The sequence below is a fragment of the Sceloporus occidentalis genome, unplaced genomic scaffold, assembly GCF_023333645.1.
Source record: "Sceloporus occidentalis isolate IW3139 unplaced genomic scaffold, rSceOcc1.0.p SCAF_3, whole genome shotgun sequence".
Classification (NCBI taxonomy): domain Eukaryota; kingdom Metazoa; phylum Chordata; class Lepidosauria; order Squamata; family Phrynosomatidae; genus Sceloporus; species Sceloporus occidentalis.
In genome coordinates this window covers 185,738,706-185,751,691 of record NW_028316983.1, presented here as the reverse complement: position 1 = coordinate 185,751,691, position 12,986 = coordinate 185,738,706, and the positions used below count along the sequence as shown (strand labels likewise).

Below are 12,986 nucleotides of genomic sequence, written 5' to 3'. Positions count from 1 at the left end.
CAGAAAGGGGCAGGGAAGGCATGCAGGTGTACTCACATAGTTGTAAGCCATGGTTTGATGCTCCATTTGAACAAAAACAGTTCCAGAAATCTGACATCCAAATCAATGCTGTGCATTTTTCCTTGAAACATTTTTTTTACTGAATTCAGTGGAGCATGCTACTATTGATTTAGTTTCCTAAAGTCTCAAATCCTAATCACACAGTTGAGGAAATGGGAATCTGTGTTCAGGAATGAGGGCTGATTTGCCTACTATTATAATATAATGTACAAATAACTACAAATAGCAAATTCCATTTCACATTTTTAACAGGCCCATGCCCTGGAGAGCATTTCTCCTCCATATGGTAATGTCTTTGAAAAAAAAAATCTTGCCAATCCTAGACTACTTAAAATACTATGAAGAGTGTTTTTACCGTAGTTATAGGTATTGTTTTAAATAAATAAATAAATAAATAAATAAATAAATAAATAAATAAAGTACTAATTTGGCATCTGTAAAGATACCAGAAAAGATCTGATAGCCATATTTTCTTTCCCTCTTTACAGGGACTGGCACTCTTTAATGAAACACCAGTTGGATTTGCAGTAAAGTTTTAATATCTGCATCTGAACATTAAAAACCTTGAATACTAAATAACTGGACCAAAGATAAAAGTCTACTACAACAGCTTTGAACTTCATTTTAATTTTTAACTGATGTGTATCACTGGAATATATAAGCAAAAAAAGGAAACACTCGTAACTAAGTATTCGTTCTTGAAAGACACTCCAACCAGTAGAAGCTTTTTTGGCTATGCAGTTAACAAAATACTGGGTTTTAAATAACTTTTAAAGCTGATTTGTAGAAATCTGTAAATATCTTTACATTGTACACATGGTGTTGTGCCTGACCCTGGGGCTCCAAACTACACTCTCAACACAACAAAAATTAATAATTCTGAACATATCAGCACAGACAGAAATGAGGCTCTGAAAGTAGGACCACTACTGCAGCATTCTAACACTGTTTCGGACTGAAGCAATGAACACAAAAAAAGTGTGTTCGGTGCCGAGGTACACACCTCTTCCTCTGAACTGTCACTCAGGTCATTGTCAAGTGAAGCACTCAAGGAGGCCGCCTTGGGCTCCAGGTAGCAGAGGCACATAGCCAGAGGAAAGGAGAGAGTAAGAGCATATGGCACTGAGAAAGAGGCAGAAAGCAAAAAGAAAAAGATGAAAAGGAAACAAGGCACGAGGGAGGGTGAGCGAATGGGAAGGAAATGCTGCACACTTTGTGGCAGAAAGTTGGTTTCAGAGAGGTTGGGAAAGGATAAATAACCATCGTCATCCAGGAGAGTGGGGAATGATTCCGGAAGCTGCAAGGAGAAGGAAAACAATGTCCCACCATTTCCAGGTTTTTGCTTATAGTTAAATGCTGCATCATGCTCAACTGAGCAAACTCTTCCTTTTCTATCAGAGTCCAAGTCAGCCTCACCATGCTTTTGAGCAGTATTTTTGGATGACTCGTAATCTAATGCTTTCCGATTACTCTCCTTACATCTCCTACGGAGCTTTACTGAAGATGCAAAAGGATCAGATTGTGAGGATGGTGAGGGAGGTAATGAGTCAGTGCCCAGCAAAGGTGGCTGATGAAAGAGAAGAAAGAGCAGCAAAGTACAAGAGCAAAAGGACAAAAAGAAAGTTTTAATTAGTTCATTTCCTCTGCATATAAAAAAAATAATTATACATGATTAAAAAACCAAATTTATTCATTGGATTAAAATTATATCAGTTCCCATGCTGCATGTAATTACTATTCAAATGAAGAACAGCAGTTCAACAAAGCAAATTTGAAAGTCAATCCATATGTCAAATGATACTACTAGTTTTGTTCTGTTTAGATATACTAAAAAATGCAGATACTGTGGAAACAGGAATACTGCATTTGGTGACAAACTAAAGACTCATAGGCCCAAAGCTCACTTTCAGATGATCCTATAAACCACACTTTGAAAGACTGGAAGCAAGCTACAGGCCTACACAGTTCTTCCTTCCCTTAACAAACTCTTTCTTCCCCTCTTCCATCTGCTGGTTGCTCTAATCACACTTTCTCAAGATATCTCAGTTCAACAACTGTGGCTGGTGCTGACCATTGTTTCCAAATTCACATGAGATGATGGTTTCAAAATTAGCATACCATAATTTGCCCAGTTAGGTCATCACTATAAAACATGGTTAGAAGAAACCAGAAAATGGAAGAGAAAATTGGTACAATTGGGTGAAAGTGTAACTGTTCTTCCAAGCCACCTTTTCCCAAGGAATGCTGGAAACTGTTGTTTGTTGACAGTAAGAATTTGATCAACCCCCTATTGGCTCATTGAGGACTGAGCATGCACAGTGAATACAAAATGCTGAGTGTCTGTTGGAAGAAAATGATAATGGGGTAAATGAAATGGAGTACCCTAGAACAGAGCATGGCTGCTGGATGGCTGGAACCCTGAACAGAAGAAGTGTACCATGCAACATCTTAATTATTGGAAGATCTTCGTTCTGAAAAATTTCTTATCTGGAGAAATAGTAAATGATATTCAGATACTGAAAAAGTTACCATATATACTTGTCCATAAGTCTAAAAATTTGTGTCCAAATCCCAGGTCAACTTTTTCTCTTGCCCCAAGCAGAAAGAGTCCTGAGTAAATAAACAGAGACCCTCTCCTGCCAGTGCTGGCTGGCTGAAACCAAAGTTGAAACAAACAACCTCAGAGTCCCTCTTGCTGTATGTACACATACACACACTGAAGGTGCCTCCAAGTTTTACCCTCAACTTATCCACGGATCATGGCAAAATCTATAATTTTGGTCCCCAAACCTGCCCTCGACCTATACATGAGGTCGACTTATACTCAAGTAGATATGGTATATTTTGGGTTACAACTCCTATAGGCTCCCAGCCAGTTTGGCACTGGCCCTTGTAGTCTTAAAAAACCCACCAAAATGGATACTTCACTAAATTCTGATATTACCCTTTAGGCCATCATTCTCCCCATGTAGAGGTGATGGAAATGGTAACAGAGGAAATAGGGCTAGCATGTTAACATTTCAAAATGACTGAATGGCAATATACAGAGCTAGAATGCTTTTAAAAGGCCAACGTGGAGCTGTGCAACCTTTTCAGCTGCACTTCTAACAGCCATTCAGTCAGCCTCTCTCCCACTGAATCCCCTATCTCTACTTCTGCCACTACAGAGTCTACCACAACAGAGGCCATGCCCAGAATTTTCAGAGAAAGGGTACTGGAAGGTCAGCAATGTCCAAGAAGGCTACATGTAAGCTAGATGATGGCCCTGCAAAGCCTTTTCTGCCATGCCAAGCAGTCAACATAGGTAGTCAGGGAAAAGCAGTCTGTAAATGCTCAGAAATGCTTTTCCTTCCAAGTTTTTGCTACTTGGTGAAAACCAAACTCCTGGGAAATAAAAGACACAGGGACAGCAGAGACGGGGTAGCTAATCTGCCCTCTTAAATTGCAAGAAAAAGCAGTGCTTGTGGCTGTGAAAAGCTGGAAAGGAAAGGAAGGAAAAAGGGAAAGCAAGAAACTGGTGTCATTTGGTTCTGGGCAGCAGTGCCTGTCGATCTCAGAAAGACAGGGAGAGAACAGATTACAACTAAGAAGATGAAGAGAAAAAGAAGGAAATCAATAAGAGAAAAAGAATGAGGTGTCTTCAGGGCTCTTCTTTCCTATGAACAGTGGCCTCTCACCAGTAACCTCTAACCCACCACCAGTAACCCAGCAGCTTTTTTTCTCACCCCTCTTCCCACACTCAGGCTTTAAAGAACAGAATGGGATATCATGGGATGAAAAGTTTGAAAAGTGGTCTAAGGAGACACTTGTGGGAAGTGAACAGTGTTCCTCTTTCTCTTTCTCCTCCTAACCATCTCCATGGTACTAGAGACTAGACTGGCCATGCTCTTTCACTAGTCAGCTCTTTGAAAAAAACAAGCCAAGACAGGGCTATTTGCCCGATGCAGCAATGCCATCACTATGAGGTATGCGGAATGAGCCTCACCCCAACTCCCTTCCTCTGTTCACACATTCCATTCCATGTGCCCCACAGGCTTCTAGGGCCAGAAATAGTTCAAGCAATATCCCCTTCCCTCTATCTGCTCTCCCCTACTACTGTTATGCAGGTTAAAGACCCACAAATGAAATACTGTTGCCACCAACAGCACAATTCAGGAGGCTAAGAAATCATCTATCCCCATCTACTACTCTCTGAGTGGTCTTCCCGACTAACAACTAGTGTTGCTGCATAGCTGCCCAGATCTCTCCAGGGTCACATTGCCTCCAGGTTGTTTTCCTGGAGCCCAGTTGCTTTGTTGCTTCCTTCTCCACCTACTTGAAAGGTATCACTGCTAGATGCACCAACAATTTCTCAATTTTCTCTCCTATGGCTAGCATCCAACATACAATGGGAACTGTCCCTTCTGTTACAGAAGAGCTGTGTCATATGCTATGAAAAAGAAGTCTCAGGCTAAGCAGGTACCTGTTGATGTGGACAAACTTTTACATTAAAAAAGCTCATATCGTCCCATGGACACCAGCATAGGCTTTGATGGGTACATCTCTACTTGCAGTACCATGCTGGGAACACTGTGGCCAGAAATATTCAAAGGGGTCAAGCAGACACAGGCTAGATTTTAATTTGCTTTCTAATTTTACAGCAGATCCCAACACAGGAGTGTACCACGTGTTGCCCTTCAGATGTTGGGCTGGAACTCCTATCAGGACTATTCTGCTGAGCTAACAGTGAGCGATAACACAAGTTGCTTTCAGATACATCCGAAGGGCCATATGTTGCCCATCACTGCCCAAATGTAACTCTTCTTGTCCCAGCACTGATTTTATTCCTGTGAATGTAAAGATTCAGATCCCCAAATAAATTCACTAAAGTTAATCTGTATTCACTTAATGCGTTAATGTGCAGTGTGTTGTGGGAACTATACATGGAACTGCCAGGCCCAAAGAGGCAAGCCATTTAAGACATTTGAATTTGACTTTGTTAATTCATATTATTTCTTGACTACTGCTTCTGATTCTTTTGTGTTTTTGTTTTTGCTTCTACCTTCAGCATGCTGTAAATGTTTTTTTAATGATTAATTGTTGTTTTTATGCTTTTTATATTTTGTAAGCTGCTTTAACTGAAGAACATCCTTTGTTGCTGTATGCCTTCAAGCCATTTCTGACTTACGGTGAACCTAAAGTGAACCTTCTATAATGGGGTTTTCTAGTGTGTGACTCACCCAAGGTCACCCAGTGGTTTTGATTGCTGAGTGGGAAATTGAGCCCTGATCTCTTGAATCACAATCCAAAACTCAAATCACAATACCATGCTAGCTCTACAAGCTTAAATCAGTATCTGCTTTCACTGCTATGGAAAACACTAAAAACACAAAAACTGTAACCTAAAAATACAGAGAATTCAGAAGTACAAACAAATCTGAAGCCACACAGTAGATATAAACCTAAAGCTAGATATAAACATAAAAATAAAGTGAAGGGTTCAATTCTGTTTTTAACCACCCCCATCCTCCTCCCCAGTCATATCCTCCACTGACTTCAATGAGTGTGCAATCTAATGATTATGGTGTTCTTGGTGCATTAAGTACAGCTGTATAACTCATGCCCCTCAAAATGCTGAACTGCAGTTCCCGTTAGCCTTGCCCAGCATAGCCAATGGTGAAGTAAGATGGGAGCAGCAGTCAAACAATACATAGAGGCCACAAGTTGCCCATCCTTGCTTTAACAAAAGGGCACAGACTGAATGCAGTCTATCTTTCCTCTGTTCTTATCAGGGAACTAGCACTGTCAGAACAGTGAGCTCACCAGTTTAGTAAATTCATACATGAAACTCTTTGCACCCAGTCTGCTGTAGCCTATAAAAATACTGTTGACTACCCCCCAAAAGATACATTTGCTATCTTATAATATTTTTCTGGTCTTCTCATTGGAATCCAGACCCCATCTTACTTCACCATGGGCTATGATGGTTAATGTGTTGGAATAACTGTTTCTGGGATGGACAAACAATGAGTAAGCACTAATTTAAATCCCCCAAAGCTAAACAAAAAGAAGTAATACCAAAGTCAGGATGTAATGTTGAGATAATATATCTCAATAAAGATTATCGCATTCTGTTTAAAGCGCCTTATCCCCGACGGGATTTTTAATTTTAAAAATGGGTTTTATCGCAATCACCTGTGAAAGGGCAAATGCAGCCCGGATACCAGCTGGGTTTATTCTGTAGGTTTTCAAGAATGGGAAAATCCTGTCCTTGAAAAGCCACAGAATAAGCCTGGCTGACATCCTGGCTGTATACAGGCTGCATCCGCCCGGCCACGCATAAATGTGATACGACCCGTTATAAAAATTAATCGCACCTCTATCCTGTCAGACATAAGGCACTTTAAACGGAATGTGATAATCTCCTATCTCTCTCCGTACTAAATAAAAGCATAGCTTCAGTAATCTCTAACTGTTTAATACAGCTTCAAAACATTGGCCAAATTCAACAGTATAGACCTGTTAACCAAAGAAGGTCCAACAGCTGGTCCAGAAGAAAGCAATTGCCTTATTCACAAATCTTCCATATGTGACATATGGAAGTGTGCTCTTCCAGCCCTCCAGAGTGCAGAGGGGCAGTGTAGGGAGAGAAAACATCTCTTTCTGGATCTGCTGATGGGTCTTTTCACCTCAGTTGATGTTAGATTCTGGTCTTAATCCAATCACTAGAAATCTCAGATCAGTTTGCATGGCAAGACAGTCTTTCAGTGCAGTTGTGCAGCTGCAAATGTTTTCATTTTTTACTTTTTAGGTAAACTGTAGGAGCACTGTTGAATGCTGTCACGTTTATTCTTATAAACTTAGTTGACGGGGAAAAAAACATTAAAAAAACAAACCAATACAGCAGTTGTAAAATAAGAACAGATAATAGCTACATTATGTGAAATCTTTATAACCAATTGCATGAACTATCCAACAAACAGAGAAGCCAGAGAAGGAACAATGCTATGATAATCTTTGACAAAACTGGACTGGCATAAACAGTCAATCCCAGACTGTCATATTGGAATAGCAGCACTACTGTATCCATATGGATACAGCAAACAGATCTAGTCCAAATCTGAGGTGAAGAGCTTTTGGGAAAGAGTGCTTGCAGATGTAACATACAAATGGCAGATCAAACTAGGATAACAAATTTATGTAGCATTCTAATGGTAGCTTAATTACTGTGAAATACACTGGCAAAAATTTACATGCCTTATATTTGGTGACAGAGAACAGGATCGAAATTGATAAACACTTTAACAGCATGGATTTGCTTTTGAAACTCCACTAAGCAGCATCCTGTTTTTGCTAGGTGAGACAAGTCTGAGCACTGTACTGATATACATATCTATAGAATTAGGCTTAAAGGCTCATGGGTTACTTGCTTATTATTTGCACCTGCCCCTTTTTGTGCAGTAAGCTCTGAAGAAGGATCTACTTGTTTTGGAGCTTGTTTGATTTATTATGGAGGTGGAATTACAGTAGTTCACATAATTCCACATGCAATGTGATAAGGAGATGAAATGTGATGAATACAAACATCTACACTTAAAATGCACAAGAATTTCAATGATGCTAAGAGTACTAAGGACCATCAATAGTCAAAGAGCAGAGAAAGCTTAACACTCCAGATACAATTAAATGGGCCTGAACAGACAGAGCAAAATAAAGCTGCTTCGGGACACTTTGGAGGTATGCCATTTAAATGATGCATGCGTCTTAAGAGGCCAGAAGCCATGCCAAAGCCACGCTCCAGTCCTAAGAACTGGAGTGCAGCTTTGGCGCAGCTTCTGGCCTCTTAAGATGCGTGTGTCATTTAAACAGCATACCTACAAAGTCACCTGAAGCAGCTTTATTTTGGCCTGTTTGTTCGGGCCCTTTAAAACCCAAAATAGTTAATAAGGCCTACAAAGACAAACTTCTCATAAGCAATACAAAACACAAGGAAAATGTGAGCAAACTTTTAAAAAAACTAATCTAAAAACTGAAGTTCTGTTCTTCTAAAAAACAAAGAAAATGTGGAAGCCACCTCTGTTCCCAATTGCAAAATTATTAATATTCCTTACAGAGAGTTCCTCAAATTGTTTAAAAGTGACACATTTCTCTAGAAAACAGAGCATGTTCATTTTACAGTGTTAAATTCCCATATTCACATTGGGATAAATGAAATAGAACTGTCACACATATATATGTACTACTGTATACTGACTATGTATGGTTTTTCTCATCTTCTTTTCTATTACACCTGCTGTGGAACTTCCTACTTAGTCAGTGGTATAAAATAAAAACCTCAAAACTATACCTTGGCTGAGACCGGAGTGACTTCTTCTGCTTTCTTTTTTTTAACTTGCTCCTCGTCTTTCTCTTCTTCTGCTTTTTTCTCTGGAGTCACAGTGGTTATCAAGTTGGTTTGAGAGATGCCCTTTGTCGTGGCATACTGGCCAGTACCAACCTCTGCAGCAGACATAGAATCCTTCATGTATATTTCATGGTTTTCATTCACTGATGCTAAAAGCAAATATAATTTGAAGAAGTAAAATCTGAAAGAAATCACTTTGCAAAGCTAAATAAAAATAGACTGTGGACTAACAGTGCAATCCTATACATGTCTACTTAGAAACAAGTCCCCTAATTAGTTCAACTGGACTTAGAGGTAAGTGAGTATAGGACTGCAGTGTAAGCCAAATTGCCAAATAAGAAAAGAAAATATGTCATGTTTCAGAAACATGCAGAAACATGTAAAAATGGTAAGTAATTTGCAAAGGAATCAGATTAATATATAAATAGGTATGCATAAGCACATATCATTTGAAGGATTTATATGTATTCACACACACATGCAGATGCTCCACAACATTTTCTCAACTTTTGTTGTGTTTGCTGGTAGAATACTTTATATCAAAATACTGAAATGATTTCAGCATTCTTTAACAGAATGCAAGTAAAAATACAGATCTAGCAATGAATACAGCATGGAAGGTTTAAAAATAATTTCCATTAGTAACCAGATGCAAAGCAAACCAAACAAAGCCAAAATGCAGGATATTGTCAATCTAAAAATCCAGCAAAGAACCAAAGAAAGTTTACTAATTCACTGGAGAGAAAAAAAAGTAAAGTTTTAGAAAATGAATATATAAAACCAATGTAGAGAACCAATAAAATAGCTTTCAGTTGATTAATTAATTTGCATCTGTGAAACATACAAAATGTAGAGTATCTGTGAAACACAAAATGCATATCCTGTATATACTCGGCTATAAGTCGACCTCATGTGTAAGTCGAGGGCAGGTTTGGGGGCCAAATTTATGGATTTTGATATGACTCATGGATAAGTCAAAGGCAAAACTTAGGGGTGTATAACAAAAGATGTAAAGGATGAAGCAAAGGAAAACAGTGCCAGAAAATATACAAAATGCCAGCATACTAAAGGCTTCATGGATGAGAAAATATAAAGGGGGTGTGAATGCTTTCAGAACAGATGACACTCCTGCTTTTCACAAGGAGATGGTTCCTTTTAAAATAAGAATTAAAGTACAGTACAATACTTACATTGACCCGTGGATAAGTCGACTTAGGTTTTTAGAGGCAGCTTTTTGACTAAAATTTCTAGACTTATACATGAGTATATACAGTATATCTACAATCCTCCTCCACATTTTTTTCAGTCTAAGGTAAATTAATCCATTTACGAGTTTCAGAATTGTATCAGATAGATCTATATGAACACTCTCAAGGGTGCAATTCATGGAATTACATGATTCAGGCAATATGAATTTCTAATCAATTATCCAGGTATGACAATGTCTTCCAAATATTCAGTGTTCAGATATTCCTAAATAATTTGCTCTTGCATGAAAAATATTCATTTTATTACCTATAACCTGAATAAGGACAGGTTTCTTACAAGACTGACATGATGTTATATTTGTATAATTTTAAAATATTACAAAAAGCACAATTTTGGAAAGGTGGGCGAGAGCACCAAGTGGGGCCATAGGTTGAGGGTATTGCTGGCCCTTTCACCTTTGGCCCCTGATGTGGTCTTGTGCCAGATTGCATGGAAACTTTTCCTTGATTGTATATAGAAATCATGATTCTTTAATTCAAACTAGGACTGTAGACCAGATCAGACTCTCCCCATCACCACCACATGCCTCCTATTCGTTTAGTTTGGTCCTCTCTGGTGTTTCCCAATAAAACAGCCTCAGAATGGTTGATTCTGAAGGTTGTTTGTTGTTGTTTCAACAGACTGAACTTAATAAGAATTTTATGTTTTCATTCCAATGGATCTGTGAACTTTCTATGGAGCTGTACTTAGAAGGAAATCAAACATATTGTTGCTGGATTTTTCAACTGTACTATTGTTCTACTGTACACCACTGTATTTTAAAAATCATTTTCTTGTATGCTACACTAGTAGGTTTACTGAAGGACAGTGTAAAAATCTTTTAAATGAAATAATAAAATAATTGCCTCTAGTTGCACTTTTCTACACACCATCATTTAATTGTAAAGCAAACACATGCATTCCAGCCGAGAACAGAACAATGAATTTGAAGGGAACATTAAGAACAATTATATGCACCATTCTTCCATGAAGAATTTTCCTTGAACAGAAACAACAACTTTACTTAAAAGTGCAAAACCTTTCAGGTGCTTGTGCAAGAGTGTGATGTAGTGGCTACACTGAATATTGGTTTGGACTCTGGAAACTGCGATTGAAATCTTCACTATGCTTTCAGTGTCACTGGATGATCTTGTGCATGTTTCTCAGCCTAGCCACTTCACAAAGTTATTGTAGGTTAGTGCCCCTGCCCCAATATGGAACTAACTGGAAGAAAAACAGAATGCAAATAAAATACTTTTCAAAAAGCCAGAAGCACACTTACACCATTGGTTTAACAGTAATTTTATACATGAATAGTTCCAATTCATGTGATTAAATTTGTTCTTAGGTGTTGGACTATGCGAGGCAAACTAGTTACTTTATACACAATGCAGCTGAAACCTAAATTTTACTTTTAAATAAAATAGAAATAAATTCTGTTTATTGGACCAGCTCTCCTTTCAACAAGTTTGATTACCATATCATAAAGCCATGAGCAGCTCATGAGCTAAACAGGTCCAGCATCCCACAATTTATGGGTGAAGCACCTCTCTTTGATTTATGGCTGCCTCTGCCCAACTCCTTTTTTCATTTTTTATTTTTAAATTTAATAAATTTTATTAATTAAAAACAGTGAAATACAAAAAAAGAACATTAACAATACAAAATTACAAAACATACGCAATACATTCATACAAATACATCTATCACTCGTACTCTGCCCAACTCCTTTTTAAACACTACTTGCCTTTAAAAGTGGTTTATGTTCTGTCCAATGAACTGTAATGAAATCTTCACATGCATACGAGACACAACCTTGTCTGATAACAACTCTGATTGTTGGTTAATATATTAAAAGGACAAACTGTCATCAAATTTACTGTCCAGGAAGGGATTAAGCTACATTTAATGTGTGGCTAAACGTAATTCACTAGGAGGTGTTTACAATACAATTTTATACATGCTTACTTATATGTAAGCTCACTAGGCCAGTGATGGTGAACCTTTTAGAGGCTGAGTGTCCAAAGTGCAACCCAAAACCCACTTACTTATTGCAAAGTGCCATGTCCCTCTGGCTTTCTAGTAACAAACACCGGCAAACTCTGTCCTGGGGCGACAGCACATGTGCCCACAGAGAGGGCTCTGAGTGCCACCTCTGGCACGCATGCCATAGGTTCGCCATCACTGCACTAGGCATTTCAATGCAGCTAGCTTCCAGTTTAGGGAAGTACTGTTGCCTAAGACTGTGTGTGTAGATAGAGAACTCCAAAATGTGAAGACCAATATAGACTAACCATCTAGCTAACCTTGCTTTAAAAATAAATGTATTCTATAGCCCCTGTAGCCCTTACAAAAACATTTTGTAGAAGGACATGCTTACAATATCACAGATTAATCAAAAGAAAAATAATGTTGAGAACACTTTGTTCTCTGAGAAGCATGCTTAGCAGTAAGGTCTTAAGTTGCTTGGTAACCAGCAGGAAGCATATTAATACTCAAAGGATCAACATTAATGAGTGACAAGCACCCACATTGTCTATTTCAGCAAGTATCAACAAGGATTATTACTAATTTATTTGGATCACAGATATTTCCATTGACCTTCACTAATCTTCAGTACCTATTTGTCACAAAGTTCAAGAAATCGTCACAGCTACATTCATTTTAAAAGTACAGATTTTTGAATTACAACTTATTGAAAGACAAATGACATGGCTATTATTTCTCTGCAATTAAATAATATTATACTGAAAACTGGTTAGATAAGTTTATATTTCAGAGCATCATGCCTGGTTAATTCTAAAGAGCTGCAAATTCCTGATTTCTGTCATCAAGAGAAAAAAGGACAGAAAAGTTCAAAAGCTGAGCATCTTTGCTCACTGCATACAACATAAAGTCATGTAGGAAAATGGGGTCAGAAGTCTAGGTGTAAATGCTATTTTTGTACAAATGTGTCTGAAATCTCTGTAAAAATACGTAATTGTAGAATAGAGAAAACATTTTCTTAAGGCTGGCTTACTGAATGATGTAACCAACTGTATCAGGTAGAAACCACTTAGTACATCATGAAGGAAAGTCTAAAGTATTTTATGCTGCATTTTTTTTTAAAAAAAGCAAAACTTAGCAAAAGGCTTTCCATGAAGTTTTAAATCTATTGTGTAAAAAATCTGAGGCAGAGATGACTCAATGATATTAAAGTATAATTTATATAAAACAATTAAAAATTAAAATTTGTTACATATCTAATAATTAAATACTAAAGTCATCAATGGCACAGTATTTCCAAATTTTACAA

The 12,986-nt window shown here is 37.9% G+C and overlaps 1 protein-coding gene across 23 annotated transcripts in view; it reads right to left on the bottom strand.

Annotated features, from left to right (window-relative positions):
* EPB41L3 (erythrocyte membrane protein band 4.1 like 3) overlaps positions 1-12,986 on the bottom strand; it is a 119,574-nt gene that overhangs the window by 23,808 nt on the left and 82,780 nt on the right. For 12 of the 23 annotated variants that reach the window (XM_089517076.1, XM_089517082.1, XM_089517083.1 and 9 more), the window contains 2 exons: positions 8,387-8,592; positions 1,064-1,627 (listed from right to left, as the gene is read on the bottom strand). In XM_089517076.1, coding sequence (XP_089373202.1) covers positions 1,064-1,627; positions 8,387-8,592 — 770 coding nt within the window. The remainder of the gene's footprint in view (positions 1-1,063; positions 1,628-8,386; positions 8,593-12,986) is intronic. The other 11 variants (XM_089517084.1, XM_089517085.1, XM_089517087.1 and 8 more) reach the window with 3 other exon arrangements.